General features: G+C 40.3%; 2 protein-coding genes across 9 annotated transcripts in view; both read left to right on the top strand.

The window, feature by feature from the left end:
• Positions 1–5,078, top strand: part of Wipf2 (WAS/WASL interacting protein family member 2) — a 47,706-nt gene extending 42,628 nt beyond the window's left edge. For all 5 annotated transcript variants that reach the window (XM_046442708.2, XM_046442709.2, XM_046442710.2 and 2 more), the window contains exon 8: positions 35–5,078. In XM_046442708.2, the coding sequence (XP_046298664.1) occupies positions 35–75 (41 nt within the window). In that variant the 3' untranslated portion in view covers positions 76–5,078. The remainder of the gene's footprint in view (positions 1–34) is intronic.
• Positions 5,079–7,571: 2,493 nt separating this feature from the next.
• On the top strand, positions 7,572–18,307 carry Cdc6 (cell division cycle 6). Of its 4 annotated transcripts, none has more exons than XM_046442890.2 (12): positions 7,572–7,904; positions 8,759–8,972; positions 9,784–10,065; positions 10,194–10,393; positions 11,017–11,192; positions 11,539–11,645; positions 12,553–12,692; positions 13,267–13,367; positions 14,523–14,587; positions 16,674–16,876; positions 17,227–17,367; positions 17,643–18,307. In XM_046442890.2, exons 2-12 carry the CDS (start codon positions 8,798–8,800, stop codon positions 17,730–17,732), a joined length of 1,680 nt encoding a protein of 559 aa, XP_046298846.1. In that variant the 5' UTR covers positions 7,572–7,904; positions 8,759–8,797; the 3' UTR covers positions 17,733–18,307. The 4 variants fall into 4 exon arrangements, with proteins under 4 accessions (XP_046298846.1, XP_046298845.1, XP_046298843.1 ...); XM_046442889.2 differs by having other exon boundaries at positions 7,779–7,979; positions 11,020–11,192; XM_046442887.2 differs by having other exon boundaries at positions 7,781–7,979.
• The last annotated feature ends 1,559 nt before the right edge of the window (positions 18,308–19,866 follow it).

Raw genomic sequence — 19,866 nt, 5'->3', positions numbered from 1 at the left:
TAGCTTAAAAAGTCTTTTTATTTTATTTTTTCAGCTGCCCGTGGAGCCCCACCTCTGCCACCCATTCTCAGGTGAAGTCTGGCTTGGTCCTGTTCCTCAGGAAAAAGGATGGACCTCCTTTTTTTGTCAGAATGTCCTCTCCATTCCCCTGAAACCTGCATGAGAGCTCCTAACATGTTTCTCCTGTGCAAACAATCCTAGACTCCAAGCATCCTTCCAGCTCACCTCCATCTATGCATCTCATCTCTGGACTTGGTGATTGGACTCTTTGCGTCGGCAGTAGGGTCTCAAACTCTGTATCCATCCCTACTCTAACACACCCTGCTGGCCAGAAGAGGAGAAAGCCTCCATGTCTCCTGCTCTCCTCTGGGGAAAGGTGCCTTGTTGTGGTGAATGAACTCATTGTTGGGCAGGGTGGAGATTGGTACCCTTATCTGCCCTTATCCACTGTGGGGGGAGCTTGGCAGGTAGATTATATTCCATCATTTAGGAGGCTGGCACGGCCAGAACTTTGGTGGGAGGGGAGGGGGCATTTTTAGTGAAGCAGTAAAGGAGTTTGCAGAGAATTGATCTGTTTTAAAGGTCAGCTTTGGAGAAAGGACAAGGAAATGGGTCTTCTTTATTTTTTAGGGGTATTTCAGTTTTGTTCTCACTGCCCACCACCCAATCCCAGGGGTAAGTTGGATATAAACACTAAATACTAATTAGTTGAACTAAAACTTTAATCAAATGAGAGGGCGAGGGGCTGGGGATGTGGCTCAAGCGGTAGCACGCTTGCCTGGCATGCGTGCAGCCCGGGTTCGATCCTCAGCACCATATGCAAACAAAGATGTTGTGTCCACCGAAAACTAAAAAAAGAATAAATATTAAAAAAAAAAAAAAAAAAAAATGAGAGGGCGAAGTAAACCGAGGATCATTTTAGAGCTATTCAGTTCTTCTGTAACTAAGGGACTAGGAGCCATTTGAGTCCTCTAGGACTTCCTGCCCCCTTTCCTCAGGGTGCTAGGCTGAAGGGTTCTGCCCCATCTCCTCAAAAGAAAAATTCCTTTTTGTCAGGGGCATCATTCATTCCTGATTCACAAATCCCAAAAACTGCTGGTAGGAAATAGGAAGACAGGGTCTAGGCCTTAACTTCAAGTCTGCCTCAGTCTTGTCTTACTAACCCTAGCCCTTTGAGTCCTTCATGCTCCAGAATGACTTAAGAAGGGAAGGGCAAAACACTCTGCAAAAGACTTTATGGCCTGCTCACGCTGAAGTTCACAGCCCATCTGACTGAGAAAGCTCTTTCCATTCCTTTCTTTACCAGCTCACCTTCCCAAGATTTCAGGGGCTAATGCAGCAGAGTTAAAGGGGTGAGGAAGTGAGTAGAAGTTTGTGGAGATACTCAAAATTCCTTTATTCCAAGAAGCACAAAAGACTTTGGTGTGAAGTGTGCTTCAGTCTGATAGGTCTTCCTTGGTAGCCAGCAATATGTTGTTTCTTTGTCTTCCAGGTCTTAATTAAAAGAGCATAGAGAAAATGGAGGGACCAACTGAGGTTGGATGATGGGACAGTGACTTTCCCTTCTCCAACAACAGGTTGGGGCTCCTGGGCTTCACACACCAGATGGATTGGTTTGCTACAGTTGTTGCCATATATAGAGGCTACTCAAAACTTGGCATGAGAGCGGGGAGACCAGGCTGTTTTTGAAATGAAGGGGGAAAACTATTTAAAAACCTCTTCTGAAACATCACAGGCTTGAAATGCTGCAGGGACCTTTCTAATCCATTAGATCATAAACTAAGGATCTGAGCATGATGTCAGGTGAAACCCAAATCTTCTCAATGGTAGGTGAAGGAGGGCTTAACTTGGGTTATCTGTTTGGAGTCTCTCTGTCCTTTGCCATCCCTTAGACCACATTAACTCTGGATATAGACTCTCATGATTAGGTCTGTCACCAGACTTTTTCAATTATTATTTATCATGCTTCTTTTTAAATCTGTTAGCAGTTACCTCCCAGACATTTCCCCAGCATCCTGAAGTGACTAGAGCTGAGAGAGAGGAGAGTACAAGAGTTGTTACTGCAGCAGAGTTCCAGGGTGACAAGTTACTGAACTTTGACTGTGAAGTCTTCCCATTTATTTTTGAAATGGGAGTTGATGCCTTTTGTACAGTGTTTATCAAAGTGTGTTTTTCTTTTTCCTTTATTCAAACATACATAGAGCATCAAAATAAGAATCACAAATAAAACCAAACCACAGCTTTTCATTGGGGCTGATATCTTCCTCCCCATGACCTGCTACCACTCATATTCCTCAGCATTTGGACTGTGTCACATGGATATTGATTGTACTTTAACTGTCTTGGCCTCATGAAAAACAAAAAGGCCTGGGTCTGGATCTAATCAAATGGCTTTTCTCCTTTGGGACATGTTAATGACACAGCACCTATTTAAATATCTTTGCCTTATACATTATTTCTTCCCACTGTTAATAACAGATTTATTATCATGTATATTTGCTATTGAAGATGGGAATGTGATCCTCATAATTATTGGTCTATTTTGTATGTTGTACAGAGCTTGTAATATAGGTTTAAGGTGGGCTAGCTGCAAGAGCACTAAAACTTCTCACCTTTAAAACTGTTCTTTTTATCTGCTCATGGGGATGTCAAAGATCAGGTGGTCTCATGTTGAGGCTATAGCCCAGTCCCCATTAACTCCCTTCTCCATTCCTGGAGGGAAGAGACATTGCCCAACTAAGCATCTGAGAAGCTGTGTTAACAGTGATTGTGTGGGCTTGGTTTTATGATGTTTTTCCTTAGTGGGAAAAACGTAATAGTTGTTTCTTACTGTCCTTTCTAGGAAGCAGGGCAGTGACCTCCAGGTTTTTAAATGAGCTAGATGCCTGTCTTCCCCCTCTCTGGTCACCAAACCTGGACCAAGGCATGTTGATATTCCAGGTATGGTTTTCTTCATCAATGGGATTTGATCCAGCTGCATAGCCCCACCATTTTCACAGCCTACGCCAGCAGAGTAAGAGCCTAGGACTATACCAGCTGATAGACATGAGGCTGCTGTCTCCAGGAATTTGTCCCAGCCCTCTTAACTGGCAAAGGCAAGGAGACTGGCCATTGCACTGGGGGACTCCCCTCACCCCTTTGGCTTCTCAGCTTGAAACCCAGATTTACCTCCAGGAAGAGGTGAGAAAAAAATGTAAATAGACTTGCTACAGAGCAACTCAGGGTTGGGGTGTGTTTTAATTCTCCTGATCACTTGAAATAATCTGTAGGCTGAGTGCTTATGGGAGTGAGGGAGAAGTGTTACTCCAGGGTCCTTCCTTTCTGTGAAGCTCTGGGGGTGGAGTATAGGGGATCAGAGGCTCTTTGATGGCACTACACTGAGCTGTCCTGGAAACCCAACCTACAATCAACTGCAAAATCATATTCTTCACATTCCAGTTGTAGTCTTTCTCTCCCTGTTGAATATTAGTCCCTAGTTATGTAGTCATGGTGGCTTTCTGTTAAGCCACCCTAATTTAGGGAATGGGAGGGAAAGGGGGGGGTGAGCATTATAGCTCTGCCTTCAAGACTTATATCTTAAAAACAAAATTAAACAAAACTATAACCACCTTCAAAATCACATGCAAAAAAATGAAAAAGGGATAATTGACTGAAGGAAGGGTTTGGTTCCATTCAACTCCACGTTCATTGTGCCTTTACTTGTGTTAGATTTCTGTGCTTTCTTCCTTTCCCTCTGAAGTAATTAAAATCTTCCTTGATAACTGCTGTTTCCTACTTTCTACTCTTGTTTGTGACAACTTGGTGGGTTCCTTCTCTAATTATCTTAAATCTCATTCCACTGATGGCAGAGAGTGCCTAGCCTTCTTTTCTCATGTCTAACCTTTGTCGTTTTCCACAGTGACCAACATGGAAGTCACAGTTAACACTGAATAAAAGACTAGAATGATGTGTGTGTGCATGCGTGTGTGTATGTGACCATCCCATCTACATGTGGATCCACTTCTTTAAAAAATAATTTATTGTATGATTTATTTTGGAGATATATTCTGATTATAGTGCTCCCTCTCCCAAATAGCACTGATTCTTTTTTTTCCCCTTACCCCCTAAAATGTATAATCTGGTCTCAGGTTCAATTCTTTGGTACATTTCTTTCTTCTGAATGCTGTGCAGTTTAATTAAACCTTGCTTAAAAGCAAAAACTGAAAACTGTGTACTCTTGTCTGGAATACCATCACAAGTGGTGACATAGAGAGGGGGAAAAAAACCTATTGCCTCATATTATGGGTAAGTGTGATGGTTTGATTCCATGTCACTTGAGAAAGTAGATGTACTGACTTAAGCAGAAGCAGCATCTGTGGTTTCCTGAGAGTTTTCTCTCCTCTTCCACATGTTTTGAAATTGCAGTTCTAGTTAGTTGTGCTGACTAGGAGAACCTGACAGTCATTATATATATATATATATATACATTTGCTACTGAACCACTCTTTGCCCATGATTTCAGGGAACCCAGGAGGCCCCCTGACCTTATGTCCTTTCCTTGTATCCCTTATGATTTTTTCTACTTGTGTTGTATGTCTGATTCTCAAATTGACAGTGGAAGAAAAGATGGGGGCAGAGCATTTAGGTTCATGTGTACATTCTTATTTGGGTGTTGGTTGTTTTCCTCACTGCTTTTTAAGCTGAAATCTTAGCTGGGTGTGGGTTTTTTTTGTTGTTGTTGTTTGTTTGTTTGTTTGTTTTGTTTTGTTTTTTAACTTTGATTTTAGGTGTAAAAAAATTCAACCAGACATTTTTGCTTACTGTGGTCAGCTGAAATAACCTCTAAGGTTTAATGAGCTTAACTTGAACTTTCATTACTAGCAAAGGTCTTGAAATCATTTCCTATACTGAATCATAATGGGTGTGTGTATGAATCACTCTCACATAATTTAGGTATAAAAACCTATGAGGAGGGTGAGGGGAGGGAGGGAAAAAAAAGACTCATTTCATTTTCATCCATACCTACCAGATTGGCTGAATTCCTGATTATTTGACCCTTCATTGTTATTAATATGATTAATAAACTACCTATTTATTGATTTAATTGTTCTTCCTGACTGCAAATGGAGCTTGCCTAAGTGACTCTCAACTTCTTAACCATATAAGCTTTCTTTGCCTCACTGGGTGGTATTGCTTGTATGCAGATGCTGGACAGGTCCTTCCAGTGCACTTTGTTTCCTCCTCCATGATACTGTGTATGAGTGAAGTGATAAGCACACCAGTTTGTTCACTCTAATTACTACCAAGGCAAAGCTGCTTGCCTTGAATGTGCCTCTTAAGTATTTCCTGACCCAGTCTAGCCATGAACTAGCTCACTGGAAGGAAGTTGCCTATCTCTGATTCCTACTTTGCAGACAGAGGTAAGAGAACTGAAATATTAACCTCAGGACCCTGAAGAGTCCCAGAAGATAACTTGGAGAAGGGCATCACCTTTGACATCACTGAAGCCCAATCTGGATTGCTTTTACACATAATTGAATTTCTTTTTCACTCCTAGATTTAGGGATGTGAGATTGATTTACTGGTACTAAGGATTGAACCCAGGAGCATTTTACCACTGAGCTACTTCTCCAGCCCTTTTATTTTTATTTATTTATTTGTTTTTTTTAAATTTTGAAATAGGGTCTGCTGAGTTGCTTAGGGTCTCACAAAGTTGCTGAGACTGACCTTGAACTTGGGATCCTCCTGTCTCAACCTCCATAGTTCCTGGGATTAGAGATGTATGCCACTGTGCCCAGCTGGGGTGTGATATTTAGAGGACTACAAATATGCCTTTCAACCACACACACACACAATTTTCACACAAAGAGTGGATATCTACTTGGTAAGAATGTCCTTTTCATTTCTTCATTTGGCAAACATTTATTGTGTACTTCACTGTACCAGACAACCACAATGATGATGAATAAAGCATGGTCTTTGCCTCCAAGGATCCTACAGTCTAGTAAAAGACTTAAAGGCAGCTGAGAAACTTCTAAAGTGTATTAAAAGTCTTCAGCACAGAAGGATGGTGAGTTGCATTCCAGACAGTAGGAACAGCAAGAGAGAGAAGCGATTGACACTGACGGTTGTGTGCATAATGTTAGTGGAGGTTCATTACTAGTGAAAAGAGAGAACTTCAAGTAGATAATCTTTTAGAAACTTTTCAGTCCTGACATTCTGTGACACTTTTGTCTGCTTCCACCGGGGACAAGTCACTTTTCTTTGGCCAAAGCTGTTATTTTCTGGTGGTTTCGTCAGCTCCAATATGCACTTTACGTACTTAAGTTCTGCTCTCTCCTACTGTGAATGTAGTTGTTTACCCAAATCTCTCAAGGCTGGCAATTATTAATGGCAAGTTTTAGATGCCCAGGTTTTAAAAATATGAATAGTGAAGGTGCATCCTGGGTTCTGTTATTCTGTTAGGTCAGAAATACCATCTGATCAGAAAGCATTCTAGTTGCTCTTTTTCCATTCATGGAAGCCTGTGTTTTGTAGTTTTTAGCTGCTAGAAAGCTCCTTCACCATCGCTTCCTATTTAGAACCTGCATCTGTTTAACCTTACTCCTATGACTAAGTGGTCAAAAATTTGATTTCCTGTCAGTACAAATTCTGGCTCTTCTACTTGGTAGTTGTGTGACATTGGACAGGCTTATGCAATCCCCTCTATATCTTGGTTTCCCCATTTATAGAATGGAAATACCAATTCTGTGGATGCTTGTGAAGATTAATAAGCTGATAGTTGGTAAAATACCAAGTTCAGTCCCTAGCATATACTTAAGCTTTCTGTATTGACTCATCTATATGAACTAAGTTAACAATTAACTAACAATCATATTGTTGTGTTCCTATTTCTCAGCTTTATAAAAAGGCTCTATTTGATATTGCAGGCTAAAAGATAAATGTTTATCATCACTTAGAATTGGGTTCTGGCCTTTAAAGGAACCTGAGGCTTAGATGGGTTATTTATTAGCTTTGTAAGCTGACCTTCAAATTACTGCTCTAGTTTATATTCATTAAATGCTCAACTTGCCTCCTCTATAACTGTCTTTCCTCGCCCTGAAACCCCAGGGTTTGGCCACAGAAGATTTTAATATTAAGAGGACATAATTCCATTCCCCACATGTGTGGATTAATGATAAGAAGGTGCACAGGGTATAATATTCTTATCCTGAACAGAAGTAAAGCGCTGGGATAACTACTTCTCACTTGTGAAGCACAAAAGATACTGTGTTGAAGCCACGTATAAAACTTTACCAAAAAATACCAGTTTAGGTGCCAGGACATCAGAGTCAAAGGCTCTTCATTGCCACTAAGATGGTGTGGCCTCTAATCCTGTGCACACTCCTTTACTTCATGCCTTGCAGAACTGAATTAGAGGTGACTAAAATGCTAGCATCATTCCTGGCATACAGAACCGCCCCCAAAATGGTAGGTATTATGTAGTGTTACCCTGAAAATCTAACACATTGGGATAATGAAAATGGATACGTCTGGCAGTGATAAGGACAAGGACATATTAATACCTGTAGTCCAAAGAAGAACGCGGAAATAGAGTCTCATGGGGCAAAGACTACATTCCCCGCCGGGCTTTGCGGCTTGGCGGGTTAACTAGAACCGCATCCGCCGCCACCGCGCGCCTTTCCGTGGAAGCCCCGGATGCACATGCCCTCTCCGGCAATGGGTGTGGTCTCGCGTTGGCTCTGAGACCTGGGGCCGTCTTATTGGCTGTAGGCTTTCCAGCTGGATTGGACACGAAGGAAGGGGTGGTGGCCAAGGCTCGTGGCGCGGCGGTGTCAGCCAATGGGAAGCGTGGCTGGGCTTTAGCGCGAAGCGGGAATGCTGCGACTGTGTGGATTTGGCGCGAGCTGACTTTTCTACTGCTGGTGTGTAGTTTGTGTGGAGCTTGTGGTAGAGAGTCCCTGAGGCCGTGTGAGACGTGAGAAGGAACCTGCACTGAGGTCACGTATCCCTGAGGGGTGGAAAGGAGAGGATTTCCCGGTGATGCCTGGGGTCTGGGAGCCAGCGGGTTGGAAGAGGGCTGCGGGCTCCCACGAGGCCCCAGGTAAAGTTGAGGAGATCTGAGATCGCAGCAAGTCTGAGGTCGGCGTCCCTAGGAAGAGGGATGTGGGCCCTCGGAATGGTGGAAAGGTTCTGGCAGTGCTGCGTGATGTAAGGAACTGAAAACTGTAGAAAGGAAATGTTCCAGAATTGAGGACTGTGTGGAGTTAGGACTACCGAGTCCAAGAGCGGACTGAAGACCGAGCTGTGCTGTCAGGGCACAGGACTGTCAGGGTGGCGGTTATGGGCTCAGATGAAGATGCCCCGCATGCCTGGAGTAAGGAGATTAGAAGTACTGTAAATGAAAATAAACTTATTGGGTCGCTCTAGCGAATAAGAAAGTGGGCTGGTGCCAGAATGCTTGGGATTAGTTAATCCCTGTTTTCCTGTGATTTGGGGCCTCTGTGCATCTCAGTTGTCCCATTTGTTAGATGGGGATAATAATTGTACCTACCTCTTAGGTAGTTGTAAAACTTAAATGAGTTAATATGAGAAAATGCTTATAACAACCTTTTACACATACTAGGTAGGCAACACTGTTAGCTGTTATTGCATAGATTTGAGTGTGAAGCAGAATGCTAAAATATTATAACATAATTTACTTATGAAATGAATGTTGATCATAGGTATAAAGAAATTCCATGTTAGTTATTTTCTATTCTCTTTAACACATTTACAGGCTGCTCTGTTCTTTTTTGAATCCTGCTGTGTTGCCATCATGCCTCAAACCAGATCCCAGGCACAGGCTACAATCAATTTTCCCAAAAAGAAGCTATCTCGGGCTTTGAACAAAACCAAAAACTCTAGTGACACTAAACTACAACCAACAAATGTCCAGGCTATACCCTCTTCTGGTGTAAAGAGTCTGCCTCTCAGCCCTAGAAAACGTCTAGGTAAGCTTTCCTTTGTATGAGTACAGCTTTTTGACCAGTAGCTCTCAACCTTTCTTTTCTCGGTGATAAGATGCCTGTCCTTCAAAAGACTTTCCTAAGTTCAGTTCAGTCTGCTCTATAAATTTTATTTATTTTCAGAATAAAATAAAGATTTGGTGCAAGCAAAATGGTTACTAAGTGCTTACTGAACTTCAGAGTTAAGCCACTTATTGAGATCACTTTCTGAACTACTTAATAGATCTGGTCTTCAGTTACCTAATACTGAACTTAGTTCTGTCATTGTTTTCAATTTTGTTGCAGTTATATGGTATTATGAAATTTGCCTTCATATTGTGAAATCAAGAGAAACAAATGGGTCATGTTCTTAATATTTTCAGACCTTTTCTTATTTTAGAACATTGATTGGCACCCAGGACCTCTCACATACTTGGCAAGTGCACCATAAGCCCCAGAGCATTTGTTTTTAATGGGGTGTGATTAGGTTATCAGAGCTTGGTGCAATTGGCATAATAAGTAAAAGCCAGGGGTGCTGCGAAGCATCCCATAATACACATGACGTTCTCTCCACAACAAATGAGTCTTTGGTCCAAGATGTCAATGATGCCAAGGTTGAGAAATCCTGTTTTTTAGAACAGTTTTAGAATTTTACTGCATTAGAACTCATTTGATTTCTATGAAATAATACGATTCGGCGACGCCATCTTGTGGCCAGTATTAGCTTCTAGGTGAGAAGGATGTTTATTTTGTGGTTTCTCCTCTCTTTTCACTATCTACTGCTGTGAGTGACCATGTTTTGATTTTAATGTTTCAGGTGATGACAACCTATGCAACACTCCCCATTTATCTCCCTGTTCTCCACCAAAGCAAGGCAAGAAAGAGAATAGCCCCCCTCGTTCACATACACCTAAGGGACGGAGATTGGTATTTGACAATCAGCTGACAGTTAAGTCTCCTAGCAAAAGAGAACAAGCCAGAATTCATCAAAATAAAATACTTCCCTCAGTTCAAAAAGATCAGGAGATCATAACAAATTCTGAACAGAAATGTCCAATGGAGAAAGACTCTGCACGTTTGAGATTATTCAAGCAAGAAGGTGCGTTCTTACATGGCAGCTGTTAGTGCAGCTGTTATAAACAAAGCTGATGACTTCAGATGAAGCTCAGTGAGTTTTTTTCAGTCACCTTCTGTTGTGTCTAGTTGTCCTTTTTATGTCTGATGTAGGTACTTGCTACCGACAAGCAAAGGTTGTCCTGAATACAGCTGTCCCAGATCGGCTGCCTGCCAGAGAAAAGGAAATGGATGTTATCAGGAATTTCCTGAGGGAACACATCTGTGGGAAAAAAGCTGGAAGTCTGTACCTTTCTGGTGCTCCTGGAACTGGAAAAACTGCCTGTTTAAGCCGAATTCTGCAAGACCTCAAGGTACATTGAGAATCTGAATGTTGATGCTCTTGCTAAAATGATACTTGGGATTTTTGTTGTTGTTGTTGGTGGTGGTGGTGGTGGTGGTGGTGGTGATGGTAGTTGTAGATGGATACAATACCTTTATTTATTTATTTATTTATTTATGTTTTTTAGGGTGCTGGGGTTGTGGCTCAGCGGTAGAGCGCTCACTTAGCACACGGGGCCCTTTCAATCCTCAGCACCACATAAAAATAAATAATATAAAGGTATTATGTCCAACTACAACTAAAATATATATATATTAAAAAATTTTTTTTTAGTTGTCAATGGACCTTTATTTTATTTATTTTTATGTGGTACTGTGGATCAAACCCAGTGCCTCACACATGCTAGATAAGCGCTCTACCACTGAGCCACAACCCCAGCCCGATACTTGGTTATTAAGGGTTCAGGAAGACAAACATTTAGGAGATTGAAAATAATAAGACCTTTTTGTTTCATTGTCTAAATCTTTCCACATGAAAGTAGAACTTCCTCTCTTATATACTATTATCTCTCAAAGATAGTTCAAATTTCATCAAATCTTTATCTGAAGCCAAAATAACTGCCAAGTTTTTTATTTTTGTTTGTTTTTTTTCTAGAAGGAAGTAAAAGGCTTTAAAACTATCATGCTGAATTGCATGTCCTTGAGGAAAGCCCAGGCTGTATTCCCAGCTATTGCTCAGGAGATTTGTCAAGAAGAAGTATCCAGGCTAGCTGGGAAGGACATGATGAAGAAACTGGAAAAACATATGACTACAGAGAAGGGCCCCATGATGTAAGTATTTCTCTGCTACATATTGCTCAGTGAAAATCTGCAAGGTCTATTGCTTACCAAAAGAATATTCACAATGTTTGCTCTATAAGAAGAGGTAGTTATATAAACCTAAAAAGAAAAGTACACTTTCTAATTTTTTAAATTGGAAAAAATGTTTTTAAAACTAATTGCTTGAAAACACTGGGATGTTGGAGGTTTCGTTCTAAGAGTGACTAGAGATTTACATAAATTACAGTCTTCAAACTTGTCTCAACTTTACAAATGTGACATAAAATTAGTCCAAATCAAACAGATTGAAGGTTTAAGAAAGTAACTATGGATGCTAATTGTTTTTCTTTCTATATAGTGTGTTGGTGTTGGACGAGATGGATCAACTGGACACCAAAGGGCAGGATGTATTATACACACTGTTTGAATGGCCATGGCTGAGCAATTCTCGATTAGTGCTTATTGGTTAGTTCTTAGTTGTTAATGTTACATGGTGGTTCTGAAACTTTTGGGTTTTTGTTTGTTTGTTTGTTTGTTTGTTTCCAATACTGGAGATTGACTCAAGGATGCTTTACTACTGAGCTATATCCCCAGCCCTTATAATTTTTTATTTTGAGGCAGGTTCTGTTGCTTATAGCCTGGCTAAATTGCTAAGACTGGCCTCAAACTTGTTGTCTTCCTGTCTTAGCTTCATTAACTTTGGACTAGGCATGTAGCTTAGTGGTAGAGTACTTGCCTAGCAGGTGTGAGGCCCTGGGTTCAATACCTATATTGCAAAATAAATAAATAAATCTGTCCAGCTTTTGCTAGTAATTTTAATCTAAGGTAAATTACTTTTAAGTCTGAATAAAAATGACTTAGGAGCTGGTGCTATGATGGCATATGTAGTCTCAGGTACTCAGGAGGCTGAGGCAGGAGGATCAAAAGTTCAGGGACAATTGGGTAACATGGCAATACCCTTTCTGTTATAAACAAATAAAAATGACCTAGGGGCTGGAGGTGTAGCTCAGAGGTAGAATGTGTGCTTAACATGCACAAGGGCCTGGGTTCAAACCCTAGCACACCCATCCCCACCTATTAATAAGACATAAAACTTTATTTTTAGAAACAATAGATTTTTAAAATTTATTTGGTCCTGCTTATCAGTGAATAATTCTGACCCTACTTTGAAAAGACCATTCTATACTAACTATCTATCTATCTATCTATATATATCCTATCTAATAGGTATATTTTACCTTTGGAATGGGGAGGAAGGCAGGTGGGAAGCAACAATTGAATGCTAGATTATAAGTGGAAGTGTTTATCTTTCAGAGGTTTCGTTTTTCTTTTCAGATGATTTGACTGATGATGCTTCTTATCTCCTCCTCAGGTATTGCTAATACCCTGGATCTCACAGACAGAATTCTGCCAAGGCTGGAAGCTAGAGAAAAATGTAAGCCACAGCTATTGAACTTCCCACCTTATACCAGAAACCAGATAGCCGCAATCTTACAGGATCGACTTAATCAAGTGAGTGCCAACCCTTATGCCAAATTTTGTTCCTCAGATGACCTTTGTTGAGGAAACCTAACTGTAGTTCTAAATTATTTTGCTTTGATTGCTTTACTAATGGTATGGGGCAAACCTATGGACCCATAGTGGGAATATTTTTGTGTGAATTTCCGTTTATAGCTCCATTTATTGGATCTTCAGTGTTGAAATAAAAGAAGTGAAATAATTCACTCAAATGCTTTTTATTTTCTTCTGGAACTCCCTAGTTCCTGTTGAACCCAGGGGCTCTTAGCCACTCAGCCACATCCCCAGCCCTTTTTATTATTTATTTAGAAACAGGGTCTCTCTGAGTTACTTAGGGTCTTGCTAAATTGCTGAGGCTAGCTTTTTTTAAATCTCTTAATACACTTTTTTTTTTTTTTTTAAGTTGTCAACAGATATTTATTTATATGTGGTGCTGAGAATTGAACCCAGGGCCTCACACCTGCTAGTCTAGCACGACCAATCAGGTTTGGTCTTAATTGTGAAAATATTTACATCTAGAACCTAAACTGCAGAGAGATTCAAATTGTCTTCTATGTCTTGTCTAAAGGTGTCTGGAGATCAGGTTCTGGACAATGCTGCAATTCAGTTCTGTGCCCGCAAAGTCTCCGCTGTTTCAGGAGATGTTCGAAAAGCGCTAGATGTTTGCAGGTGAGTTATGGCACTGTAGGCTGCTTTTATTTAAAGAAATCTAGAAATGGCTGTTAATTGTCTCATGTAACTCAAGTGAATGTGGCTTAAGAGGCTCCATTCTGCTACTTTCTATACTCAGAAAAGAGGACTTGTTTCTCAGTGGGGAGCTCTGGATTTCCACCGTGTTAATGTCTGAAACATTATCAGTCCATTACCTACAGAGGGAGAAACAAATGAGATGTTGCTGGCACTCCCTGTGGTGATTATAGATTGGTTAATTACATTTGTATTAAAAAAGACTCCAGTTTACTTTTCCATTAGCTGGTTTCAAGCAGGTTTATTTATGGACCTGAACCATCTTTGCCTTTAGACTTTCTTCCCCTTCTTTCCTTTTGTAGGCACCCTTTCTTCCCTCCAGTTGGTAGTCCCCCACAGTATTCCAGACCTTTCTCCTTTCCCATCCCCCTCCCTCTCCTGCTGGGGAAAGCCTCTGTGCTGACTGATGAAATTTCTTCCCTCCCAGTAGGGACACTGGGTCCATTAAAATGATACTTGCTGTGCTGGCCCTCTGGTCCAACCTCCCCCTACTGCCTTGCAGAAGATCCAGGTCTGGTTTATGGCTTCCTGTGGGCAAAGCACTTTGGAGAGAGCAGTGGGAGAGTAAGCTCTTCCTATTGCTAGATTGCATGATCCTGAATTTAAAAGTTTCCTTAGTCAGCAAACTACTTGAGTGAAGACTATAGCTATGAACAACATTCATGTAGGCTGGCATGATTTAGCCTTTACATATCCTATGTATGTATAACTCATGACTCCCCTTTTAGGTCTGCTGTGTATGGATGGTGCTAGTTTTCTTAGTCACCCACACTAATATCTTCTCTTCTACCAATGACATTTTTCCTCCTCCAAAATGTTATTGGCTCAATGTATGATGACCTACTTGGCATCTAAAAGAGGAACCATGTAGTGTGTTGAAATTTCTCAAATCCCTGGTCCATGAATTATTTCAAGGCAATTAAATCCCCTTTAGCTGAGACATAACCTAGTTTTGTTTGGGGGCTTTAAATTTTTAAAACATGTTTTTAGTTAATATGCCTGCTTTTGAGCTTGGTGGTTGGTGTGGTATTTAGTTTGGCTCTGATGAAATTAATTTTAGAAAAAAATTTTTTATAGGAGAGCTATTGAAATTGTAGAGTCGGATGTCAAAAGCCAGACTATCCTCAAACCACTGTCTGAGTGTAAGTAGTTTATCTCCTTTTTGTCTTATTTTATAATTGGAAGCTTAACTTTGCTGAGGAAAGAGGTATAAAGATAAAATGAATGTAGTTAAATATACACTCACCCATTCCTGTATGTGTGTGTTTAGTCAGTTTCATTTATTTTACTTTAATCTTGCCTGCCAATACCATAGTCTATGAATTACTGGAAATGAACTCCCCAGGGTGTTATATAAATGGCTAGGATAGAGTCAATTTTCTTTCCAGGATCTAGGAATGAAAACTGTCAACAATAAGCTTCTTTGTGGGTGCTTAAGTTGAGTGCAAGGAGGTGAAAACAAAGTCTGATAAATAAGAGAGGTAAAAAATTGTGAGTTCATCTTGGGATATCTTAAGCCTTTAAACAAGTCTAGGAGGGTAGAGGTTCAAAGATCATATTGCTACAATAAACAGAAGGCTATCACAAATGGCAAAATTAACTTTCTTTCCCCTCAGCTTTGTTCTTTTAGATGTGGCAGATGTAAAATGGCCATGAACTACATATCTTATTGGTGTTTAATATTCAATGTTAATCTTTAAAAACAAGACAGTTTGACTTGGCTGTTTCTTCCTTCATTTCTGCACTGGTTTGGAGTTATTAAAGTTGTTTCTATCACTATAGTTCTGCATAAAATCTTTCTCTTTCATCAACTTGTTAAAATAAATAACTTAGAAAAGAAAATAACTTAAAATATTTCAGAAGTAGACAAATTTGTGTTTAGACTGAGGATAGGCAATATATGCCAATGTGTATATAAACTTAGATACTGGTTTCCTGATTCTCTTCACCTCCTCCCTCCGCCACCTTTTTGCCGTACCAGTAACATTTCGGCTTGTCAGTGAGCACCACTGGCACAAACATTGTTGAACGAAGTTGTAAGGTCTAGACTAGCCTAATTCCTATCTTGACCTTTTTTTTTTTTTTTTTTAGTTGTTAAAGGACCTTTGTTTTATTTATATATAGTGCTGAGAAGATTGAACCCAGTGCCTCACACATGCTAGGCAAGTGCTCTACCACTGAGCTACAACCCCAGCCCCCTCTTTTGCCTTGATATGGGTGGGGTTAACTTTATGGTTCCAGAAAGCTATAGGAACATTGAGTTCAACTAAGTAAAAGAGGGAACTTTCTAATATATAGAAACAACTTCTTTGAAATATAGTGGGTTCTGCAGCAATGAAGATATTCAAACAAAAGCTGGATAGGTGACCACATGTTGGGATTGTTTTAGAGCAGACTCGGCCATTGGGTAAAGGGTAAGAATAGACCTCTGAATTCCTTTCAATTTTAAGATTCTGTTACTTGATCTGTGAGCTCTGGTTTCTCCATTAGTCCTCTGCAGCATCCCGTTTGGTAATGAAATAGAAGCGAATTGTGTGGGGCAATTGCAAATGGTCTCAGGAAGTAACTTCAGGCAAAGGTTGTTACAGAGCAAATCCCTCCTCTGTCTTACAAGTCATGCATCTCCAAACAATAAGCCCATAGTCCTGTGCAGCTTGTTGGCAGTTTCCCAACCTCTGACTTTTGAGAGGGTGCTATCTGCTAGGATATCCAATGACATTTTCTCAAGTGTTACTCTCCTGCATTATCAGCTTGGGCAAGTGAACCAAACCTCAAAGGTCATTTCGGAGGCCCATCTGGATGACCGATATGGGATTGACTTTATTGTCCACACTTATCTACTCATTTGGTTCAAAATATTAGGTAATTTTTCCAACTATTTTCTTTTTTACGTTCTTAATAGCTGGGCATAGTTATCATTTTTTCTTTGAGGTTCTATTCTTTACCTCTGAGGCATTAAGAATTTCCAAGGCAGAAAACCATAGCCCTCTGTCTGGTCCTTACTCTATTATGAGGTAGATTTTGTCTCTCCAACATTGAATTACATTCTGTAGAACTGAATATCACTTAAATAACTCTACTTCCCAAGTCTTCCCACATTTATTTGGCATCTTTCTGAAGATATTGTCTTTTATCCTTTGGCTTCTAGTTAGAGTTGGAAACTTTGCTTTGCCATCATGTGACTGGCATGGGTTTCCTTTAGCTAAAACATTATTATTTACTTTGTAGGTAAATCATCCTCTGAGTCTCTGGTTCCCAAGCGTGTTGGTCTTACTCACATATCCCAAGTTATTTCAGAAGTTGATGGTAACAGGATGACTTTGGGTCGAGAAGGAGCACAGGATTCCTTCCCTCTCCAACAGAAGATCTTGGTCTGCTCTTTGCTGCTTTTGACCAGGCAGTTGAAAATCAAAGAAGTCACTCTGGGGAAGGTAAGTTGGGAATCTCAGCAAAAGAAGCTGAGGTAGAGATGAGAATCTGCTTTGCAGCACAGGTATTTTCCAAAGGCTTATCATGTTCCAACTGGTATGAATTAAGTGTTTTAACAGTAAGAATTAATATTGGTACTGTATAAAAGGCAACTGACTCAATTTCCCTTGGGATGTGCTTAAGCTTTAACCATTAATCACTACCCTATCCTCCCTGATATTTCTTCATCTCTCTACGAAGTTATTTAAAGTCCTCTTCCTACATTACAGTATAGGGTTTTGGGAATATCTACTGAATGCTTATTCAAGGATGGTGACTTTTAAGTAACAATTCTCCCTCTTTTTCCTCCCAGTTATATGAAGCCTACAGTAATGTCTGTCGTAAACAGCAGATGGCAGCTGTGGACCAGTCAGAGTGTTTGTCACTTTCAGGGCTCTTAGAATCCAGGGGAATTTTAGGATTAAAGAAAAACAAGGAAACCCGATTTACAAAGGTATGACCAACTGCTTCTTTGTGACAGTGCTTTTAATTGTACTGTTTACATGGCAATAATTAGATAAGCAATTTTTTTAAAGTTAAGATTTAAGGTGTTTGAGAATAGGAGTGTGATATGAATGAGATTCCCCCCCAACCTCCCAGGCCATTGTAAAAAGCAGTATTTAAAATTGCTTGCCTCTAGCGAGAGAAGTTTAATATGGTAGAAGTTAGTGTGGTAGCAACTTGGCTTTTACGAGTTCTTTACCATGCAAAATCCTTTTCTCTTTTCAGGTGTCTTTGAAGATTGATGAGAAGGAAATAGAGCATGCTCTGAAAGACAGAGCTTTAATTGGAAATATCTTAGCTACTGGATTGTCTTAAATTCTTCTCTCACATCCACCCAAAAGTATTCAGCTGGCATTTAGAGAGCTATGGAGTCTTCATTTTAGTACTTTATACATTTGCTCCAAAACCAAATATGACTTTTTTTTACTCAACAGCAAGGAATTTTAATCTATAGATTCATGAATATTAGCACAGAATAATATCTATGGGTCTTATTTTTAAACATAAATGAATAAGTAAACCCTTTTTAAATTAAATTAACTGCCTCTCCCACTTGTGTGTCTCTAACCAGCATGTTTGCAAGTATACAGAATTATATTGTGGAATGTGTAAATCTTTACCTCTAAGTTTCCTCAAACATTGGTATATTTTCTTAAGAACTCGGAGGTTAGGGTAAGAAGAATGAAAAAGAATGAGGGAAAAAAAAGTCTACATGGAGATTTGAAGGACATTTCATTTCTTTATGGAGAACTACTATGTTCATGGTGCTGAATTACCACATTGTGACATTTTAAAGACGGTCATCAGAGTTTTTTGGATACTCCTAACCTTGTGGGGGTAGTTAGAAGAATGTAACTTTACAGATTGTGAATATATTTATTTATTTTCAAGTTGTATTTGTCTTTTGTGTGTGTGTGTGTGTGTGGTGCTGAGGATTGAACCTAGGGCCTCGTGCATGCAAGGCAAGCACTCTACCAACTGAGCTATATCCCCAGCCCTGTATTTGTCTTTTTAAGCATTCATATTTTAAGAGACCCCAGGCTTTCAGAAAGCAATGTGAAAATTCCTTACCAAACATTTCCAGTCTTTGCTGCCCTCAACTCTAAGCCATTGGTTCAAGATGCTGCCACTAGGGTTGGATTTTCATCTGAACACATGTTTTTCCAGTCTTATTAGATGAATTAATCCTTATGGTTACCTAAGACTCCTCTGAGTTTGGTTTCTAGTAGCATTAAATGGCAGTTTATGACAGGAACACCAGAGGGCACCATTACAACACTACTTAAAGTGTAGGTTTGGGGCTGGGGTGGTTTTGAGGGAAGGGGTGGAAAGGTACTTAGGTTTGATTTGTTTGGAAGATTGCTTGTATTACTTGAGCAAATAAATGCTTGAGATATAAACCGTGTGTGATATGAATGATCTGAGAGCCAGCACCAAGACTCTGCTTCTCCATGAGCTCTTCAGTTGCCTCCTGCTTTTCTGATAGGGCCTTGGGTTTGGGAACTTGATATGTGTATAAATGATCTGTTGGCCACTGTTTCATTCATTCTGCCCACTGTATCTTTGTAAAGTGATCTGCACTACAGCAGGTGGTATGGGATAGAAGAAAGGCAAGCAGAGAGGACTCTCTGAAATGAACACTACCCACTGGTGTGTAGCAGGGGAGAATCTGTGGACACAGGGCTGGATGTTGTTCTTACACTATATTAGAGCATTAATTCACTCAGACGGCAATTTTGCAAATGGGGTACACAGTTCTATATTGAAAAGATTGGAAGGCATCTGGGGCTATAAGGGTTAACAAGCATAATTGCAAAGATTGTCCGAAGGCTGATGGAAAGCAGAGACTGAATGGGATTGAGAACAGATGCGAGGCTTGATTTAAATTACATTTTATTGGATGCTGCAGCCTTAAGAGACGTGACTGCTTTACAGTTTGTTTCCACACTGTGGGCAGCTGTCTGTTCTGTGTCCACAGTAGGATCCTGCCCAGAAAGGAGTGGCCTCCCCACCTCGTTGTGTTTGAGGCTTGGCGCCTTCCTCTTAACTGTAGAGCTTGAGTCAGGAACATGGCTTGACTCGCAGTGGGGCTGCTATGTCTCCTCCCTGGCTTCCATCCAAGATCACATTTACGGATTCAAAAGGGCCAAATTTCTTTTCCCCTCTCCCTCCTTTCTCTCCTTCCCCTGGTATTTGGAAATAGGGCTTTCTGTGGACTGGTTTGTTAGTTTCCTTTCCTTCGGTTCTCCCCCCACTGTCAATTTCTAGGTCATTGCTGCTCTTAAGACTTCAGCAATTGGAACAGGGTTGGTTCTGTCAATGATGTGTGAAGCAGACTTAGAGTCCCTGCTTGGCTTCCGCTGCCCTTGTGGGAGCAAAGGCTGATATATGTTTGTCAGTAAAGTCTTAAGTGTAATTCAGACAGCCAGAGAAGAAAAGGAAGAAAACT

The sequence above is a fragment of the Marmota monax genome, unplaced genomic scaffold, assembly GCF_021218885.2.
Source record: "Marmota monax isolate L192 unplaced genomic scaffold, Marmota_monax_Labrador192_F-V1.1 WCK01_AAM20220418_F8-fsc00205, whole genome shotgun sequence".
NCBI classification, from domain to species: Eukaryota; Metazoa; Chordata; class Mammalia; order Rodentia; family Sciuridae; genus Marmota; species Marmota monax.
Note: the sequence above shows the minus strand (reverse complement) of the source record. Positions and strands in the feature narration are given on the sequence as shown.